Source organism: Phragmites australis, chromosome 10 (assembly GCF_958298935.1).
Source record: "Phragmites australis chromosome 10, lpPhrAust1.1, whole genome shotgun sequence".
NCBI lineage: Eukaryota > Viridiplantae > Streptophyta > Magnoliopsida > Poales > Poaceae > Phragmites > Phragmites australis.
In genome coordinates, this window is record NC_084930.1 from 33,411,531 (window position 1) to 33,429,872 (window position 18,342).

General features: G+C 41.2%; 1 protein-coding gene and 3 pseudogenes across 1 annotated transcript; 2 read left to right on the forward strand and 2 right to left on the reverse strand.

Moving 5' to 3' along the window:
• Window positions 1-2,508: 2,508 nt before the first annotated feature.
• On the reverse strand, window positions 2,509-5,867 carry LOC133930882 (superoxide dismutase [Fe] 2, chloroplastic-like). The gene is made up of 9 exons (XM_062377653.1): window positions 5,700-5,867; window positions 4,977-5,060; window positions 4,682-4,870; window positions 4,352-4,523; window positions 4,154-4,227; window positions 4,021-4,047; window positions 3,927-3,950; window positions 3,664-3,819; window positions 2,509-2,970 (listed from the first exon to the last, which is right to left on the reverse strand). Exons 1-8 carry the CDS (start codon window positions 5,790-5,792, stop codon window positions 3,694-3,696), a joined length of 789 nt encoding a protein of 262 aa, XP_062233637.1. The 5' UTR covers window positions 5,793-5,867; the 3' UTR covers window positions 2,509-2,970; window positions 3,664-3,693.
• A 1,875-nt stretch (window positions 5,868-7,742) lies between these two features.
• On the forward strand, window positions 7,743-11,234 carry LOC133931328 (1-deoxy-D-xylulose-5-phosphate synthase, chloroplastic-like; annotated as a pseudogene).
• A 333-nt stretch (window positions 11,235-11,567) lies between these two features.
• Window positions 11,568-16,006, reverse strand: LOC133930884 (protein arginine N-methyltransferase PRMT10-like; annotated as a pseudogene).
• On the forward strand, window positions 14,598-17,307 carry LOC133930280 (cytochrome c oxidase subunit 5b-1, mitochondrial-like; annotated as a pseudogene).
• The last annotated feature ends 1,035 nt before the right edge of the window (window positions 17,308-18,342 follow it).

The window sequence follows — 18,342 nt, forward strand, 5'->3', positions numbered from 1 at the left end:
GACCTTCCAGTGCTGCAAGCCACAGGAGAGGAGATCAGAAGGAACGAAACGCTTGCCCCTCCCTTAGCTAGCCTTCATCACAAACCACCACCCAGCTAGAACCTGATTCGCAGCAAGCAGCGAAGATGTATAACGCTCCGATGGCGCAGGAGATGTCCTACTTCGATCATGTCCAGAGGCGCCATGACGAGAAGGGCTGCCTCTATGCATGGTGAGGGTTTGTTTCAGTATCAGATATCTCTCCTCTTTGGGAGAGGTGAAGAAGCATGGCAGGGTAACCGTTTGTTCAGTTTCGGTTAGCATGGCCTCAAATTTCCTTGCAGCTGACAGATCTTTCTCTTCTTTTTTCCCTATCCATTTTACTTGTGTTCTATTTTTTTTTTGTCGATTTCTTAGCAACCTGCTGCTTTTCATGAAAATATCTGCAGCTTGATGGAGCAGCCTTTCTAAGCAATTTCAGAGCAGGAATTCATTTATCAGTCCTTTTCCAAGCTAACGAGGTCTTTTTAGGAATCCGAGCTAACGAAATTGATACATGTTTCTGATCCTTTTGCAATATGATATCTTTAATTTTCTCTGCCGATACTCTGGTGCCTATACTTACTTGATTTCTTAAGGTCCTAAACTTGTAGATTTAAAAGGAGAACCAAGCTAACTGTACATCTCAAAAAGTCAAGAGACTAGCAAAAAACTGATCAAACTGTCAGAGTCCAGAATGCCCTTACAGCTGTTCTCTTCTTGCTGTTCACAGTTGACTCTGCACATAGAAAAACCGATGTCTTGTTAACATCTCACCATGTGTTTGATCTTTGCCAAGAGGCAGGGCCTTCTCTGAATTTGTTTCTCTGTCACAGTTCTCTGCTCCACTAACCCTTCTCTTATGCCCTGTGCAACTGATCACAGCATCTTCACCGCGCTGTGCTGCTTCTGCTGCTACGAGACCTGCGAGTGCTGCCTCGACTGCCTCTGCTGCTGCTGCAACTAGGCCGGCCGCCGTATCGAGCTCCAACAGAAAATGAGACGAAGATGGAGATCGGACTCCATCTCTTACCTGAGACTCAATAGCCTCGTCCCTTTAATTTGGTTGTGCAAAAATAATAAGCATGTAACAGAAGAATAGACCTTTGTCAGTTTGAGAATTGATGTTCTGAACAAGATTATTGCAATGTAACCATGGTCTGAATTGCTGCAGCGTATTAGTATCCGGTTCCGATTCCGAAACCACCGCACTTGTTCGCGTAAATTTATCTATCCACAGCGCTGCTCTGTGTCCCGAATAACTTTTTCTTCCATCTTTCCTTTCAGAAGAACAGTTATTATCGGTTAGTTCAGGTTCAGGGGAACACGTTCGTCAGTGACTGTCGTAGTGCCGATTTTTCCATGTCTGAATTATCACCAGCAGCATCTGGTCCACCAAAATTTCCCCAGCTGTTGTGGCGGGTCCAGAGACAGGTTAAGCAGGTTAACCTGCCATGCCAATCAGCTTGGACTATGCAAATAGTTTCTCAGAAATCAGAAGTGCTATTTCACTGATGCTGCTAACCTAAAGATATTTTTTGGTAAAGTCCTTTTGTAGTTGGTGCAACAACCTATACGGTAAGAGAAAAAATGAATGGCTGGTTGCAGCAAAACTAGTGGAAGTTAAAGGCCATCCTGACAATTTCATGGTAGCTTGCTCTGAAGAGAAGTGTACAAGTGCAACCGTTTGTAGAAAAGTGTCATGGCTGTGAACTCAGCTCTTACCTGCTGGGAAGCGTCAAAAGCAGCCTTGCTGCATGGTCATCTACGGTTGCAGCTTACAAGGGTACCATTTGAGAATCTGGAGAAACGATGCCAGAACAAATGCTGACTTTTTATTGTATGATGGATGCGAGAACATAGCATCCATCAACTATTTCATTGTAGGACAATGAATTAACGATAGGGTCGAAAAGATGGACATGGATTTTTTAGATCACCAGACAAGGAGTTTGTACACCATTCATATACAGTGCGTTAGGACGTGTGCAATACCATGTTCTTATCCAAAATTCAAAATTTGTAAAGTGGAAACATGAAAATTGGAAACGTTTTATGAGGACAAGCATAAGAATTAATCTGATATGTTTGTTGAAGATCGTACGGTTCCAAATGCTTTCCTTTCTAAGCTCCCATTAGCTAGGAAAATTTCTACCGAATTTTGTACCTATGGAATTGGTGGTTGGAACACAACTTCCTGTACTGCTAAAATCTGTAGTTGAAAAAAGTTTACTGTCCTGTGCTGCTGCTACAGCTAAGTTCACCTGGCAGAGCACAAGGAGAACTGAATAGTCCTACTGAAAATGTACTGGTGTTCTTTGTGCAAAGCAAAAATCGCATATAACTATGACAGATCAAACAATGTGCCACTGTGTAATGAGTTACACTGTTGTCAAGGTTTGGAAGTTTTGGATCACTAATGCATTGCATTCTAGTTCTGAAATTACACCTTGTCTTTCTGCCTAAGTTTCACGCTTGCAATGCCTGACATATGCAAAAGATTCACCTAGAATCGAAATTATTAGCATTCCTCAACCAGTAAAACAAGAATATGGTTCAATTTTGCTACAACAGGAAGCTGACACGGCTAAGTCATGAAAACTAAGTCAAAACTATTCTAACAACACTAGAGAAAGTGACATGGCTTCAAAGCAGAAGCATAGCCACCTAGAGAAAGTGCCATGGCTTCAAAGCAGAAAATGGATCATAGCCTGTACTCCATATTCTACGTGTCTAAAGCTGCTTTTCTGCATATGTTGGAGTTGGATGCTGACTACCTTGTAGCATTAGTCAAGGGCAATGGTGAAAACCCAGCTGCTAATCTTTAAGCAGATTAACATTAAGTTTGTCATGTATATGACATTAGGTGGAATCCAATATGCATCTCCTATGCAGCTGTTGCTATTCTCAGCTTCCTCCAGTAGGATTTGACCCAACATTTTCACAGGATAGCTGTTAAATAGATGAAAACAAGAGATCAAACTTTTTAGCAGCTGCACATCAAACATGATAGAAGATATTAAAAGATATCTCTATATGTGGTGACATAGGGAAGACAATCGGACCATCTGACATCTTCAGTAGGCCCGAACAATCTGTGATGACATATAATGGACGCAAGAACATTGCATCAACTAGCACATTGTAGGATGTGTTTTATTTTATTTTAGTTTGTGACGAAGTGGGTGCTTTATAATAGTACTACTTATCAGAATACAACATTGATCTGGTGTTTCAAATGTGTTAACGACAGCCTCAAACCGTCAAGTTCTCTGTTTAGTGCCAGATAAAGTTTTGGTCACCACTCACCACCCAACCTTAAACTAAAAATAGAAAAAAGAAAAAACTTTGCATAAAACCTCCATGCAAAATGATATTCCACGGTGCATGTCCATGAATCTCATTACTAGTATTTTGTTTCCTCATACACCAGTTTTTCAAGAAAAGCATTGTTGTGCCATGAGAAAGAACATTACATAATCTATGAATGTTCTGAATTGACTGTTCCTGTTACTGCTACTACTGAGGGTTACCTCATAACTGGAAAAAAAATGCACATAGAAACTAAATGACCTCGTTTCCTGTGTCTAATTATGTGATTAAGCTGCACATATACCAGGTTGCTTCAAAATCCTAAATTCTTACCTAATGATGATAACCAGGCTTATCCATATCTCATGCCACTGGGATATTTGGCTCACCAAGGTTCACAAAAGACTCAGCACGCATCATGCGTAGAGTGACAGTATGCCAAGAGATGAGATGGTCCATAAAGTTTATAACATATGTTCGCCTATCATCCTGCAAAGTTAAAAAGAAAGCACCACATATGTTTTCTGCTAGTTTAGTACTAAGATGTCAAACTTAAAAACCACATGTGAGGCACAAAAAATAGAGCTAGAGCGTACCTTGTAGTCTAAGTAGTAAGCATGCTGAACAGAAGAGGAGAAATGTCAATATTTGGCACAAAGTAGGATCTAAACTTAGAGTCAATGTCCTTACCTCCCACAAGTCTAGGCTGATGATTGGCTGCAAGAAGAGAATATGGGATGTCATCGCAAAGTTTATACTGAAAATGTTACTCTAAACATTTCAATGTATAACACAAAGGAAAAAAGGGGTCGAGTAAACATACAATATCGCCAAAAGCAAGTGGGGAGATGGCATTTCGTGTATGAACTACTGAAAGTTTTCTCTCATCTCTCTTCACTGCATCAAACATTCAGCAGAATATGAATTAAACTTAGAAAATATCTTTAGAAACAGCAGCTCAGAAAATAAGCAACTTGAATCAATACTACGTGTCCTTCAAAGAAATTGGGAAGGAACTTACAGACAAGCCAAACCCAACCAGACCCCAATAGTTGTAAGGCTGAGCGAATAAACTCTTCCCTGAAATTAGTAAATGAGCCAAAATCCTTTTCAATCTGCTGCAACACACCACCCTCAGGTAAGCCACCACCTTCTGGTTGCATTGATTCCCAGAAGAAGTGATGGTTCCAGACCTGCATATCGGAAGATAGAAAGTTGGAACTCTAAAAACCATCCTACTATCAGGGAAATCACAAGTGTATTTTTTTTCTTTTTGAAAGCAAACAAGTGATAGGAAGCAAATGATAAATGCAAACAAAATTCAATAAACGAGGCATTATAAAAAAATTACCTGTGCTGCATTATTATACTCTGGTAATGGATTGCCGTTGTTGTAAGCTTCTTTTATCAGCTCCTCCAGAGTGTATCCATACAGCGGGCTGGTAGAAAGCTGCTTATTCAAGGCATCCACATAATCCTGATGGTGCTTACCCCAGTGAAGTTCTACTGTCTTCCTGCTGATATAAGGTTCCAGAGCATCCTGATATCACAGCACAAAAGCAAGGTATAAGTAAAAAAATTGACACTCCTTTGATGACACCATGCAAATCTGTTGAAACTGACATAAACAAGCTGGCCGTACATACCAGATTATATGGCGGAGTTGTGAGACCGTAATAGGACACGACTTTCGAAAATCTTCGAGATAGACCACCCTGCCTTTGTACCCTCTGCAATAAACATTATATACAAACAGTACATAATCATGTCTACACTGATGCAGAGCTCCTGCTATTTCCTCAAAAAAAAAAAAAAAAAACCATGCCCACACTGCAACTTAAAAACCAGGAATCAAATGCCTCGCATTCAGTGCCCACTGTATGCACAATGAGTAACTATAAGCGCAATGCAATCTCTGAAGCACGTAAGTTCATCCAACTATGCAATCAAAGGAATGCTGTCGAAAAGAAATAGTTAATGGCAGGAAGAAAAGTTTTCTTTTGCCACTCTATTAAAGAAATTCTGGGCGACCCTTGTCGTCTAAAGAGACAAAACTTTCATCCAAACAGTAAAGGGGCTGATAAGCTGAATGTGAGCCTGACACTCTCTCTCACACACACCAATTCTCATGGGCATTTGCTCGAGCACCACGCATGCGTGATAACAAGTTCCATGGACACAAACCCAACCTACTAAATCTCACAGAACGAAACATAAAAATCCTCGCTTTACATATTTCCACGCATTGCGCGCGCGTGCACACACGCACAAGTGAAACGGAGGAGGAACAATAGTCCGGCAAGGTTGAACCATGCAGGAGGGATGAGAAGAAGATGGAAGTGGCAAAGCGGGTGTTCCGCGGGGCTCACCGAGCGCAGACGCCGTTGCTGAGGCTGGACACCGGCCGGCGGCGAGGGGAGGATACGGAGGTGGAGAGCGAGAGCAGAAGCGGAAGCCGCCATTTTCTGCGCCGCGCTATCTAATCCACCCCGGTGGGTTTCGGCTGGGAATTTCACCTGCCTTGATTCGTGAAGTCAGGGTCTGTCTCAAAAAACAAAGTAAGTTCAGGGTATATATTGAAAATATCCATCGGCTTCCTGCTCCCCGCTCGTTGATCATCTGACGGCTCCGGTGGACCAAGCCAGGGGTAGACAAGAGAACTTTTGCAGATTAGTCCCTACAATGTGCAAAACAGCCCCTTGTTTGGATCACGGGTAATAAGAGCAACTCCAACAGAACATCTATAATATACTATCTATATTCTCATATAGATTATCATCTATAAAGATTCTCCTTCCATATTACTCCACCACTCCAACAACACATCCATATTTCACCCATTATACTCTCTCCCCCAATTTTTTTAATAATACTGCATCTCATCCCCTCCAACTACTCCTGCCTCCTCCACTCTTCTTGTCTTTATCTACTTTCTCTTTCCCCCATCCCAGCAGCTTGCATTTTGGAGATTCAGTCATGGAGAGGTTGGTGCAAGAACGTAGCGAGGGAGAGAAGAGGAGGAAGGACGGGAAGGAGATCGTGTGCTTGTTTGCTGTAGAGTAGAGTTGATCATGGACGCCTACGAGGCCACCAAGGTGGTCTTCTTGTGGATCCAGGCGGGACCCGGACCACGCCACCAAGATCATGGGGTTCTTGCTCATCCAGGACCATGGCGAGGAGATGATACGCCCCACCATTGGCCTCGAGGCGCTACTCCACACCGTCACGGCCAAGGCGCGTAAGGAGCTCGGCCTACTCCCGGTGTCCGGCTCGGGGACGTCGACCTCTGTGGCCGCGGCCACGCACTCGCCGTTCCTCTTGTTGTGGCAGAACTCTGGTGGGCCCAGAGCAGGGGTGGCTTGTCACTCTCGCTTCCCCCACCAGAGCACGGCACGTGCAGAGCACCAAGCCGCCGCCAGACTCCACCCTGCCGCTAGCCAAAATCCGAGCATCCAAGCCCAGATTCGTGCAAAGGGAGGTCGCCAGGAGCTCTTCCCACCGGATCCCGCGCAGATTTTGTCGTTTCCCTCGTTGATTCGAGCTTCTGCGCCTTTCTTCCCCAAGTACGACCGACTCTCCACCACCCCATCATTGACCCTACACTGCAGCACATCTTCCCATCATTTGAGCACATGGTGAGCTTCACGGTGTTGCCTCCATTCCTTTGCGCGCGTCGGTTTCCTCGTTGGTCACGGTGGTGGCGAGAGCGCACAGGCGGAGCGGTAGTTGGGGATGGCTGAGGGAGGGCACATGCCAAATGTGGCGTGCGAGAGGACCAGAATGGAGCGCTCATTAGAATAGCGAGCGTGATAGCGTTTCTGTTGGAGACAATTTTTTTCACGGAAGTAGCCAAAAACGAGATAGCGTTTGTGATAGCTATCCTCTTGGAGATGCTCTAAGATTATACCCAATGAATTCTCTTTGTGACCAGAATCGTTGTGATGTCCTAACCTTGATCCATATTTTTGCACAAAAGCCCCTAACTGGATCGCAACTATTAATTGTGATCCAGATTTTTCACATTAGCCCCTGCAATTGTAGCATATTAGCCCTCGCATAGGCAAAAAGCATGACGATTTGGCTACCGTTACCGCACTATTTAAAGGGTTGTGTGTTAGAGTTGTTGCTTTAATAATTTTTAGAGCTAGATATCTTTAGTTTAAAAAAAATTATAGCTGAAATTGAGGATTTATATATCTTATTTTTATTTTAAATAAAAATAAATATTTAAACTATTATTTATCTTAAGCTATGTTAGACATAATTCTAGCTTCAATATTTATGTAAGATTTAAAATTTATATAATAAAATAATATAATTTAAATATTTATTTTTAATTTAAAGTAAAGATAAGATGTGTCAACTAAGAACCTTGGTTATCATAGCTTCAACTCAAACTTCTAGACCTATAGATAACCCGTTCTTAGAATTTGTAGAGGTACTGAGGCGACGTGGAGGCATCGTTACAAGGCAAGATTAATCAACTAGGAAAAAAAGATTAAATTTCTGTTTGGATTAGCCTGCCATGTCGCCAGTACAGCGCAACACTCCGCATCCTCCCAAATCGGAGCTGAGCTAGGGCTCGCTGCCTCTCACGCAAGGTTCCAGGAGTCGCATCCGGCTCCTTTTTTTAGGCTAGTTGCAAGTTATGAATTTGGGGAAGAAGCTCCTTGCTCATCAGATTCAGCTACCTTACTCAATTCAGGGATTTTTCTCAAGCTGATCATCAAATTGCAGGCTTTGGGCCTTTGGGGCATCAGCTAACGTCCAGCATGGATACGGCGTTTATGCGTTCTCCTCTTGCTCGTAATTTATTTTATGAGGAATGTGCCCTTCTAAGAGGTTACCATTGTCATGCTCTTCGGCATGTGAGATGCAATCGGACAGATTTGAGACCATGCCTAGCACTGGTATCTTCTTCACCGTTAAGGGTATGCTCTTTCCAGAGTTGCAATGTAATATCCCATCTCATTAGTATTTCAGGTTTCTGCTTGTGTGGCACAAGTGTTCCGGTATGGTAGATTTAGTACCACCTTGATAGTTTAAATAGATTCGAGTTAGTTTATAAGCTTTTTGTGTTTCAAACATAGCATCTTCGGGCTAACTCTTTTACATGTAGCGAGGACAGAAGTGTAAAAGAGGTGTTATGTATATGCGAGCTCACTTCATAGGTGGGTTGTGCTGTAAGCAAAATTTGGAGGCAGGGTGTTACACTTTTGAGTTTCAGAGTTAATGTCTAGTTCAAAACTTCACATATATCATCAGAGATGTACATTATGCCTGAAAGAAATCCCCACATTTACGATCTGGTAGTGCAACTCTTCTTGTGCAGGGTTTGACTCGAGTGGCCGCATTACCTGATGTCGATGATTTTTTCTGGGAGAAGGATCCTACTCCAATCCTGGACACAATCGATGCACCAATTCATTTGAAAAAATCTATCTAGTAAGGTCGTCGAACTTGTACTAGGTTAGGCTTCCTTTCTATTAATATATGATTGAGAAAAATTTGACACTCCGACATCTAAAAAATAACAGGAGCTGAATCAGTTGGCTAATGAAGTTCGCTCAGAAATATCTTTCATAATGTCCAGGAAATGCCAGCCATGTGGTCATGGCCGTTCAGTTGTGGAGCTGACAATTGCTATACATTATGTGTTCAATGCCCCAATGGATAAGAGACTATGGGATGCTGGTTAGCATGTAAGAGATCTCTCTCTAATCTCTACGAATAGCTATTGGATTACCATTTCAAACTGTAAAACTGTATAAAATCTTTAGTTCTCAACTTTCTCAAATTTTATCCTTTTTTTGCTCAATAATTTTCTTGTAACAGGCATATGTGCACAAGATTCTCACAGGAAGGCGCTCTCTTTTTCATACCATTAAACAAAAAATGGTCTTTCTGATTTCACATCTCGTTTTGAGAGCAAGTATGATCCCTTCGGTGCTGGACATGGATGCAATAGTCTTTCTGCTGGCCTTGGTACTGTCTCTATTGGTTCATTCATCTGTTGCATGTCAAATAGCATCTATTTCATTGTGAGATCTATTCTCTTCATGTGGAATTTGCATAATGCTAAGCAGTTATTTTCTTAGTTATTTTCATTTGAATGCATTTTATATATGACCGAGCAACTTGAGAAATTCAAGAAATTTAGACTTAGTTTTCGATTCCAATTATCTATGCAGCACCAACAGAATAAAAAGAGAAGACAGATTGCCTGATATAAACTGTTATATGCAGTGCTCTCAGGTTCCTATTCTTTATTTATGTGCTAGATTGGCTGTGAAATGCATGGAACCCTCACAATATAAAATATTTCCAGTATAAAGATTAATCATCACAAAAGTTTACACAGCCTAATAAAATCCAATCCCTGTTCAACAATTTCCTGGTTCTCTATCGCTTCTTTCATATCAGTCTTTTTTAATCATTTCCTTTCCTTTCTATAGTTTGAGAATTACTTCTTATCAGGGATGGCGGTTGCAAGGGATATAAATGGGAGGAAAAATAGAATAGTGACAGTCATAAGTAATTGGACAAGTATGGTAGGTTTACTTCATGGAACCTCGTGTTTTATCACCAGGAAGAATAACAAACATTGTAGAAATTATATACATTCCCTACCTTTAGAAAAGTATAAAGGAACTGGATTCTTCGAAAAGGACGAGAATGGGTTTATATTATCATCTTAAAAGCACAAAAATGTTTCTTTTATCTAACCTCAAGGAACTAATCATTAACACATTTTGATTTTTTTACTTGACAAGTCTACGATTTGCTACTTACAGGCTTTATAGCAATTAAACTTTATATATTGTAGTATTTTTGCAACATGCATGCTTCCGAGTTTTTAAAGTAGTTGTAATAGTTTATGTACTCTGTTTCAGATTGGCAAGGGAGAGATTCTTGCTGAAGGAAAAGAGATAGCTTTTCTTGGCTATGTTGCGGTGGTTCAGAGATGCTTGATAGCTCGATTGCTTCTATCCATCTTTGGCATCCAGGCGACTGTTACCAATGCGAGATTTTGCAAGCCACTTGACATTGATCTAATAAGAACGTTATGCCAACAGCACAGTTTTCTTATCACAGTGGAAGAAGGAGCAGTTGGTGGCTTCGGGTCACATGTCTCGCAGTTTATTTCACTCGATGGTCTACTTGATGGCCGAATTAAGGCAAGGATATAACCTTCACCACTTAGCTGTGCTATTTGTGTCTTGTACCTAGCACAAAGCGTGTTGGTGTGTTCTTGCAATGGAGCCTCCAGCCCCATGCATCGCAGTGGCACTCTTTAGTGTTCTTGATCTGCTAAGAGTGGTAGTAATTTCACTTGGAGGCTCCGTATTTGGTAAATTTCGTTGTTCCTGCATGCTAATCTCAAGGTGTCCTTTTCTTTGTAACTTGCAGTGGCGACCCATTGTGCTGCCAGACAGGTATATAGAACATCGCTCACTGAGCAACTCGACTTGGCTGGTATAACTGCTCATCGCATAGCCGCAACTGCATTGACCCTCCTAGGGCGACACAAAGATGCACTTCTGTTAATGAAGTAAGGAACGGAACCGAGAAAATAAGGTAATTTGTGCAAAAAAATTGACGAGAAGAACACTCGTCATGTTGTTTCATGTCTTTTTAGGAGAACTGAGCCTGCCTTGAGAGGTGACCAAATGCTGAAATGCACCGCTCAGAAGAGCAACGGCGAAGTCTGCAGTATTGTGTTTGTGTACTGTGTAAACTCTATTTTGATGATTAGGTGGCCCCGTAAAGCATTTACAGGAACGACACGCTGTAATGTTTTGTGCATCTAAATACTGAAATGCCGGCGCGATACCAAGTGGGAAGAGCTGCAATGTATAACAGTAAAGCTACGGATTCCTCTCTGAATGAAATGAAATGTCAAAATTGGGCGTGAATTCTGAAAAGAACAAATGAATCGTCTGAATCCTGCGACACACCACCACATTCTGGTCTTCTGGATGCAAGGGCTGCTCAGGGTCTCACCACGCCGCAAGCCTCCGGTTGGGTGGGGTGCCTGGGCACTGGCCGAGGATGAACTGCATCACGATTCACGCATCGGACTCAACAATCATCACGAAACTGATCTTATCATACTGGAGAATAATTGGAAAAGGTGGTACTTCAACCAAATTCAACAAAATTTCTGCCGCCAATCATCCAATTCTGTATTGAATAAATCAGCACAATACATCAGGTAGATGATAATGAGGCAACAATGTCGAGAAGCAATATCTCCCATTACTTGAACAATCAAACAATAAGATATTACTAATACAACAAAATCTCTGGCACTTATCATGCCTCATTACACATTATGGGTATAACACAAGGTGGCCCTTAGGCCATGCTATGAATACCACACATGCTAGGGATTACAGTTGCTCAACTTCTGAGCAAGGGTTCAGCGATAGCAACATGAGGACACATGGTAACCGGTACCTGTCTTTCATCGAACGAATCAGGTCTATTCAGTGTTCTGTCACAGTACAAAACACAAAATGAACCAGGTTAGGTTGAACCCTGATATCAATCAAAGCAATGCAGTATGCTTCATGCGTGGGTATCAGCGCCCACCCACATGTCAGTGAGTCATTGAGTAGCAAATTCTCAAACAATAATGAATGGAGTTGCATATCTTCAATACCCACCCACCCCATGCATTTGCATATGATATAATCAAAGCAATTGAATAAGCGAAACTCATAAGGATATTATAGTTTTGCGAACCGAACCTTGCTCTACTCTAAGTACATCTTGGTTGTGATTGCTGGGTGCTGCTCGCCAAAGAACTCATGCAATTCATAGATGAACTCCATATCCGTAAGTCGATGATTTTCTTTTGAGCGAACCATCGAGAAGGAAACCTTAACACTGTCTCCTTTAGTTACTTTCAGAGGTGGAGTCAGCAAAAATACCTTGAAGAGGGAAAAAAATCTGATGAATTTTGCCAGACCAGATAACTATTTATGAATGGTATGCATTTCAATAATGACACAATCAGTTGAAGGAACATGTTGTTTTGAAAAAGTTATCATTTCAAATGAAACAATTCATATGTAGACTAATTGCATTTCAATAAACAAATGTCTCTTCAAAACATAAATAAGTCCCATATTTGCAAGAGAAGGTTTGCTCTCTGCTCCTGCTTATAATAAATTCACAAAAGAAAACATAATATCTTTTACTTCTATTCACACGTTTTCTTCTTTCATGAGTCAGTATTTACTATTTGAGAAGAATGGATTTAGCAATTTGAAACTATAAGCTATAGCTGGTAACAAATTCTAAGAATGACCAGAAAAACAATGATCTATATCCCAGGAAACCGACCTGCTGGCCCCAATGATTTCCCCCACGCTCATCTGGAGTCGTATTTAACTCAACTTCCTCAGCTGCAGAGTTTTGCTTACTACCATGAAATGTATTATAAAATATAATGAGCATCAAACCATCCAGCCAGTGCTGCTAATCTAGCTCCATCCATGCTGATTGGCAACATAACTTGTGCTCTAACTTCTCGAATCTCATCAACAGTGGCTGTCAAGCAATCGATTTCCTTAATAACTGCAGCTTGAACGATAACTTGGTTTGGATGAAGATTGTTCCATATTGAAGATTGCAGAAGAATACAGCCATGAGTACATTAAGCGCGCGGGAAAGGCACATAAAACATATAGGACTAGTCATTCACTACTCTTGCATGCTGATTTCTCAGAAAGAGTCCTTGAAAGATGATAATCTATCTATCCCCTAAACAAAGTACTGAACCAGCCAAAAAAGTATATCCAGATTTAGGATAAGCATCTAGGGCAAGCTTCAAAAGGTAAAAAAAAACTAAATTAGATTAATAAGCTCATTTTCAGTGAGATAATAATATAGGCCTGTATAACTATGTAAGGAACAGTTCATCCAAAGTATTGCAAGAAAGTATAAAAGGATCATTATTTTTCTCTAAATTGAGTATTGAAATTACATAGGATGGTGCAACAAAGGACCTTAAACTTAAAAGATACATTGAAAATAAGTTATTATAAACAATAACAAAAAAAAACCCTGAATTTTACGTTCCAACACTGCAGTCATGAACTAGAAGAGAAATAAGGATGAATACCTTGAGATGGTATTTTTCATGTTATGAACGATATGCCTTTGTCAAAGCATTCATGTTGACCCCATAACAAGCTTGAGTGTCCTCAACAAATAGATTCCAGTCATCAATAGCAATATCAAAATCTTCCACCTTTTTATTACCCAAACCAGTTCTTATCGGTGCTAGCCACATCCGAGCATGACTAGGATACCTGCAAAAAAAATGATCTTACATTAAGTACATCTATGTTCTGCATGGCGAGAACAAATTCAAAGGGGCATTTGCTTCCTTTCAAAAACAAAAGAATTTTGATAGGAGTGTTTGTTAATATAACTTGCAGCATAGACTTACATTACACCATCTGGCTTCAACCAGCACGTGAAGCCGTCACGTGCGTAAATGACAGAATCAAACATGGACACTCTCAAAAGAAAGTAGCCCATCCACTCTATATAATGACATCCACTACCGTTCGAAACAACAGACAGAAACGAAACAACAGACAGAAACAGAGTAGTCAATACTAGATGTCTAGATACATCATAACTTCCATGTTTATATTAAAGATTTGAAGTTTTCTCTTGGTATGATAAAGTCTAATACTTTGTGCTGCTCATATGGTTGGAGTAACATTCCAATCGCGACAAAGTTTTTTTTTACCATCGATTCAGGAAGCACAGTAAGAAATTAAGGCTCACCTTTCTCCGGCAGCGCAACGTCTTCCACGGTGGCCTGTATCACCTCGACGATGTCCGCGACGCCGTTGGCGCGCGCGTGCTCCGTCATATTAGTCGCCTCGACGGCGTACACCTTCCTGGCCCCGGCCTGCGCGCTCCAGATGGCAAGGATGCCGCTCCCGGTGCCCACGTCAAGGACCACCTGACAGATCCGCCAAATCCATCAAATCGGACCCCAAAATTGCTGGAAAAATCGAACTTTTAAGGGGATTAGGGGGCTTCCCACCTTGCCGCGAAAGTGGGGAGCGTTGCGGAAGACGGCGGAGTGGTAGGCGTCCGTGCGGACGCGGTCGCAGAGCATCTCCTTCTGGTGGTAGAGGTAGACGTAGGTGCAGAAATAGTTGGCGAAGTCCACTTCCTTATCCACCGCTTGCGCGCCGGAGGAGCCGCTGGCGGCGGCGCCGTTCGGGAGGGACGCCATGGGGTGGAGGCGGGAGCGGGGGCAGACGGACAAGGGTTTTTCTAGGCACCCTCGGAGGCTCGGACCCTCCCTCTCCGTTTTCTCTACCGTCCGCTCGTGCCGCCGCTGCCTCCACCGGCCGCCATGTGGAAGCGCGCCACCTCCCTCATCCTCCGCCACCACAGCTCCGCCCTCGGGTCCCGCTCCCCTGCGGCCTCCGCCGCACGACGGCGCCTCTCTTCTTCTCCACTCTCGGTAACGTCCCTTTCCGTTCCTCACAAGGTCAGGCCGTATCCCCGATTTGACAGGAAGGCTGCATTTTCTTCAGATGCGGCGGGGGCGAGGACGTGATGCCGATCGCAACGGGGCTCGAGCGCGAGTAGATCGAGGCCGAGCTCCAGGTCTCCCCCCGCATGGCCGCCTCTCCTCGGGCTCGTTTCTTGTTACAGGTTATTTGTTGGTAAAACAATTAATTTTGTGTTCGATTTGATTCGTTTTTCTGTCCAGGGGAAGAAGAGGTTTGACATGGACGCACCCGTCGGGCCCTTTGGCACAAAGGTGAGCGCTTCCCCATTTCACATCTTGTACTGTTTATCTGGGGATCCCGTTTATTTGACCCTTCTGCGATTTAGGCTGTTGAATCGGTTGATTAGGATTTAGCATGGCACTGAGGTGTGTGGGTGTGTCCTGAAATTGCAATGTGTAGTCATCAGACTTGTGGACTCGTGGTTATGGCTGCTGCAAATCAGAAACTTGTGGACTTGCAATTGTAATGTGTCCATTTAGATTCATATGTTGTTTGTGGATATCAAATGTGAAATTTGTCTGTTGAACATAAGCTGTGGAATTAGTGAAGAGACAGATAGTTGTTTTAGATGCTGGGAAAACATCTTGCCAGTGTTACTTTATATATGAACGTGAGTTCCACTATTAGTTATTTTCATTGCACTTTGTAAGCTTTATGCCAATAGCTACAGGGCCAAAGAAATCATTCTGAAAAAATCAGTCTAGCTTAACAATCAAGTTTGTGTTCACACCGATTGTTGTTGGGTTGACAACTGAGCTGTTGGCTGAGCCCCAACTTGTCTTCTTCAGTACCAATTTATTACCCTATTCTTTTGCTTCAAATTTCTGTGCTCCAATAATTTTCTAGCTTGTAATCATTCTGTACGTGGCATATAGAATTTGCTTAACACAACTTTATCACATGCGCTTTCTTGAAATGAAGTTGTAGCACTGCAGTAGATCAGTTTTGTTAGCATGTCAAAGCTACCTTTTTCAGGTTTGCTTCGACATTCTGAATCTCCAATCATTAATTATGTGCATTGGATCTTGAATACTTTCTGCTATTTGATTGAGTTGTTTTTTGATTGTTCTGTTTTTTACTAATTATCTTTCTGTTGTTGCTTCACCATTCCATGTTAAGACTTTTTTACTTATTTTTGCAGATACATATTTTTGTTTGAAAAAATCTACAGCTTCAGGTTATGTACATGTTTTTTTTGGTTTGTTTCCTGTCAATGTGAACCTTGCTGTTATGGAGAATTCTAGTTGAACAACCTATGATTTTGACCTCTTCATTATGGCATACTCAATAAAAGTCAATTTGATCTTGAAGTTGAATTTGTCAATTCTTAGATGGCTTTCCTCCGTATGCCTGAGCCAAGTTACCGTCAAGGGACGACGTGTTCTGTAGATAATCTTGTACATTATTGTTTGTACAACTGGTTCCTTTTTTCTTTCATGATATTATCCGTTGAGTTGGGAAACATGGGATTCAGTGAGGTATATCAGCCCACTAATGGGCATTAGTTCCGTTGGGTTTTGGGATTTTGATAAATCACTTTGTGGAGTACTATGTTTAATCCGATTTTGCGTACCTTATACATGCACCTTTTGCATCATTTTTCAGTTAGATTCACTTCACTGATATGTGGTCCAACTGAACCGATATCTTGTTCCATCCCTTGGAAGCTCCTGCCATGATTCAGTCATACTACAACAAAAGGATTGTTGGTTGCCCTGGTGGTGAAGGAGCCATGTTAAATCGCATCTTTGTCATCAACACAGGCTTTTAAATTTCAGATTCTCCTCCGCGCCTTATTTAGAAACATTCATCAACCCTTCACCTATGTAATTGGCTTGTATTACAAATGTTATTGGCCTTTTGCAGAATATGAGCATGATGTTGTGTGGTTTTGGTTGGAGAAAGGCAAGCTGCATGAATGCCCAGTCTGTACTCAATATTTTATGGTATGTTGGTTACTGTCGACATTAGGCACTTGCATTACAGGAGCAAATTTTGTCATGAGATGCTGTATTCTGTGTGATGCATGCTCCCTCATGTCCACTGACCTACAAGCTTTCGTCTTTATTTCTGCAGCTTGATGTGATTGGAGAAGGAGGATCCCCTGATGGACATGATGATGACGACTACCACCATTAAGGTTCGACAGGGCATCTCTACAACAAAATGTGGTGACAATACCATTTTTCTGCAGTGTCATGAAGCTGTGGAAAACTTCAGCCTTTTCCTTGTAGAGTTCAGTACCATGTCAACCTGTTTGCTGATCTCTATTCCAGGCTTGGAACAGCACAGGGTTTTGTAACACATAATATTTTCAGAAAATCATCTATACAAATAACAGGATTCATTATACAATGATGTACTTTTCCTATTCAACACGTTTTGTTGAATCAAGATTCAGACGATTCTTATTTGTCTGGATGATTACATGTTCCTGAGTCTACCTTAACCAATGTTGTTGGTGGAAGAATTGTTGTCTGAATATTGCTCTCATACCCAAGGTTCACCTTACCGACCGGAGCTCGGTTACCGAGCTCCGGCGGTAACCGAAAATTCGCGGTTACCTCGGTAACCGGTCAAAAATTCAAAAAAATTCAGACAAAATTCATTTGGCAAAATTTGAAATTTAGAAAAAAAATTCGCGATTTTAGCCATTCGGTAACCGGTCGGTTTGGATCGGTTATCGAGCGATTTTCTTGAATTTTCCGCATTGTCGGTAACCGCTCGGTTTTATCGATTTATCGAGCGGTTTTCTCAATTTTCAGTGAAGTTCAACAAAAAATCTAAAAATTATCTCAATTTTGTAAAATCAATAACTAATTCATCTGAGCTTCAAATCAAGTGAAACAAATTTTGTTGGTTTCCTTGTAACATGATCTACATGATAAAAGTATTTATATTCATAAAAAAGTTCAAAATTTTCTGTGAGAAATTGTATTTGTTAAACCAAGTTAAATGCATAGTGTACTCTTTGCTAATCCAAAAATCATGAAACTAATTTTGTTAGTCTTCTTACATGATTCTATATCTTTTAAAAATACATGAACTCATGAATTAGTTATCGTAATATGCATGATTGTATAAATGTGTTGTCACTAGATTAATTCATAACTGACCCATCACACCTTAAAAATTAGTGAAACCACTTTCATTAGCTTATTTATACTATGATTTACGTAGGAAAAATAATAGTAGACATGAAAAAGTTAATTACAGTGCTGTTTCTTAACATATTCACTTTATGCTTGTGAACTTTGTAAAAATCATAGAGAAATTAATAAAACTCTAAATAAAGTGAAATCAATTTTAAAGATTCTCTTAAAATACGTTTTACATAAAAAAATATGTGTTTGCATGTTAAACTTTTCCTTAACATGAGTCATAACTGAGCTGCACGCTTTAATTTTTTTCATTTTTTTTAAACTTCCTCCCTATAGAATATGATGCAAACGATATT

Bases quoted from the DNA above. Each gene is read 5' to 3' on its own strand.
- LOC133930882 (XM_062377653.1), bottom strand. From the start codon at position 5,792: ATGGCGGCTTCCGCTTCTGCTCTCGCTCTCCACCTCCGTATCCTCCCC. The intron at 4,871-4,976 runs GTATGTACGGCC...CTGTGATATCAG, and splicing joins CAACTCCGCCATATAATCTG to GATGCTCTGGAACCTTATAT. The intron at 3,951-4,020 runs GTAAGGACATTG...TCTTCTGTTCAG, and splicing joins TCAGCCTAGACTTGTGGGAG to CATGCTTACTACTTAGACTA.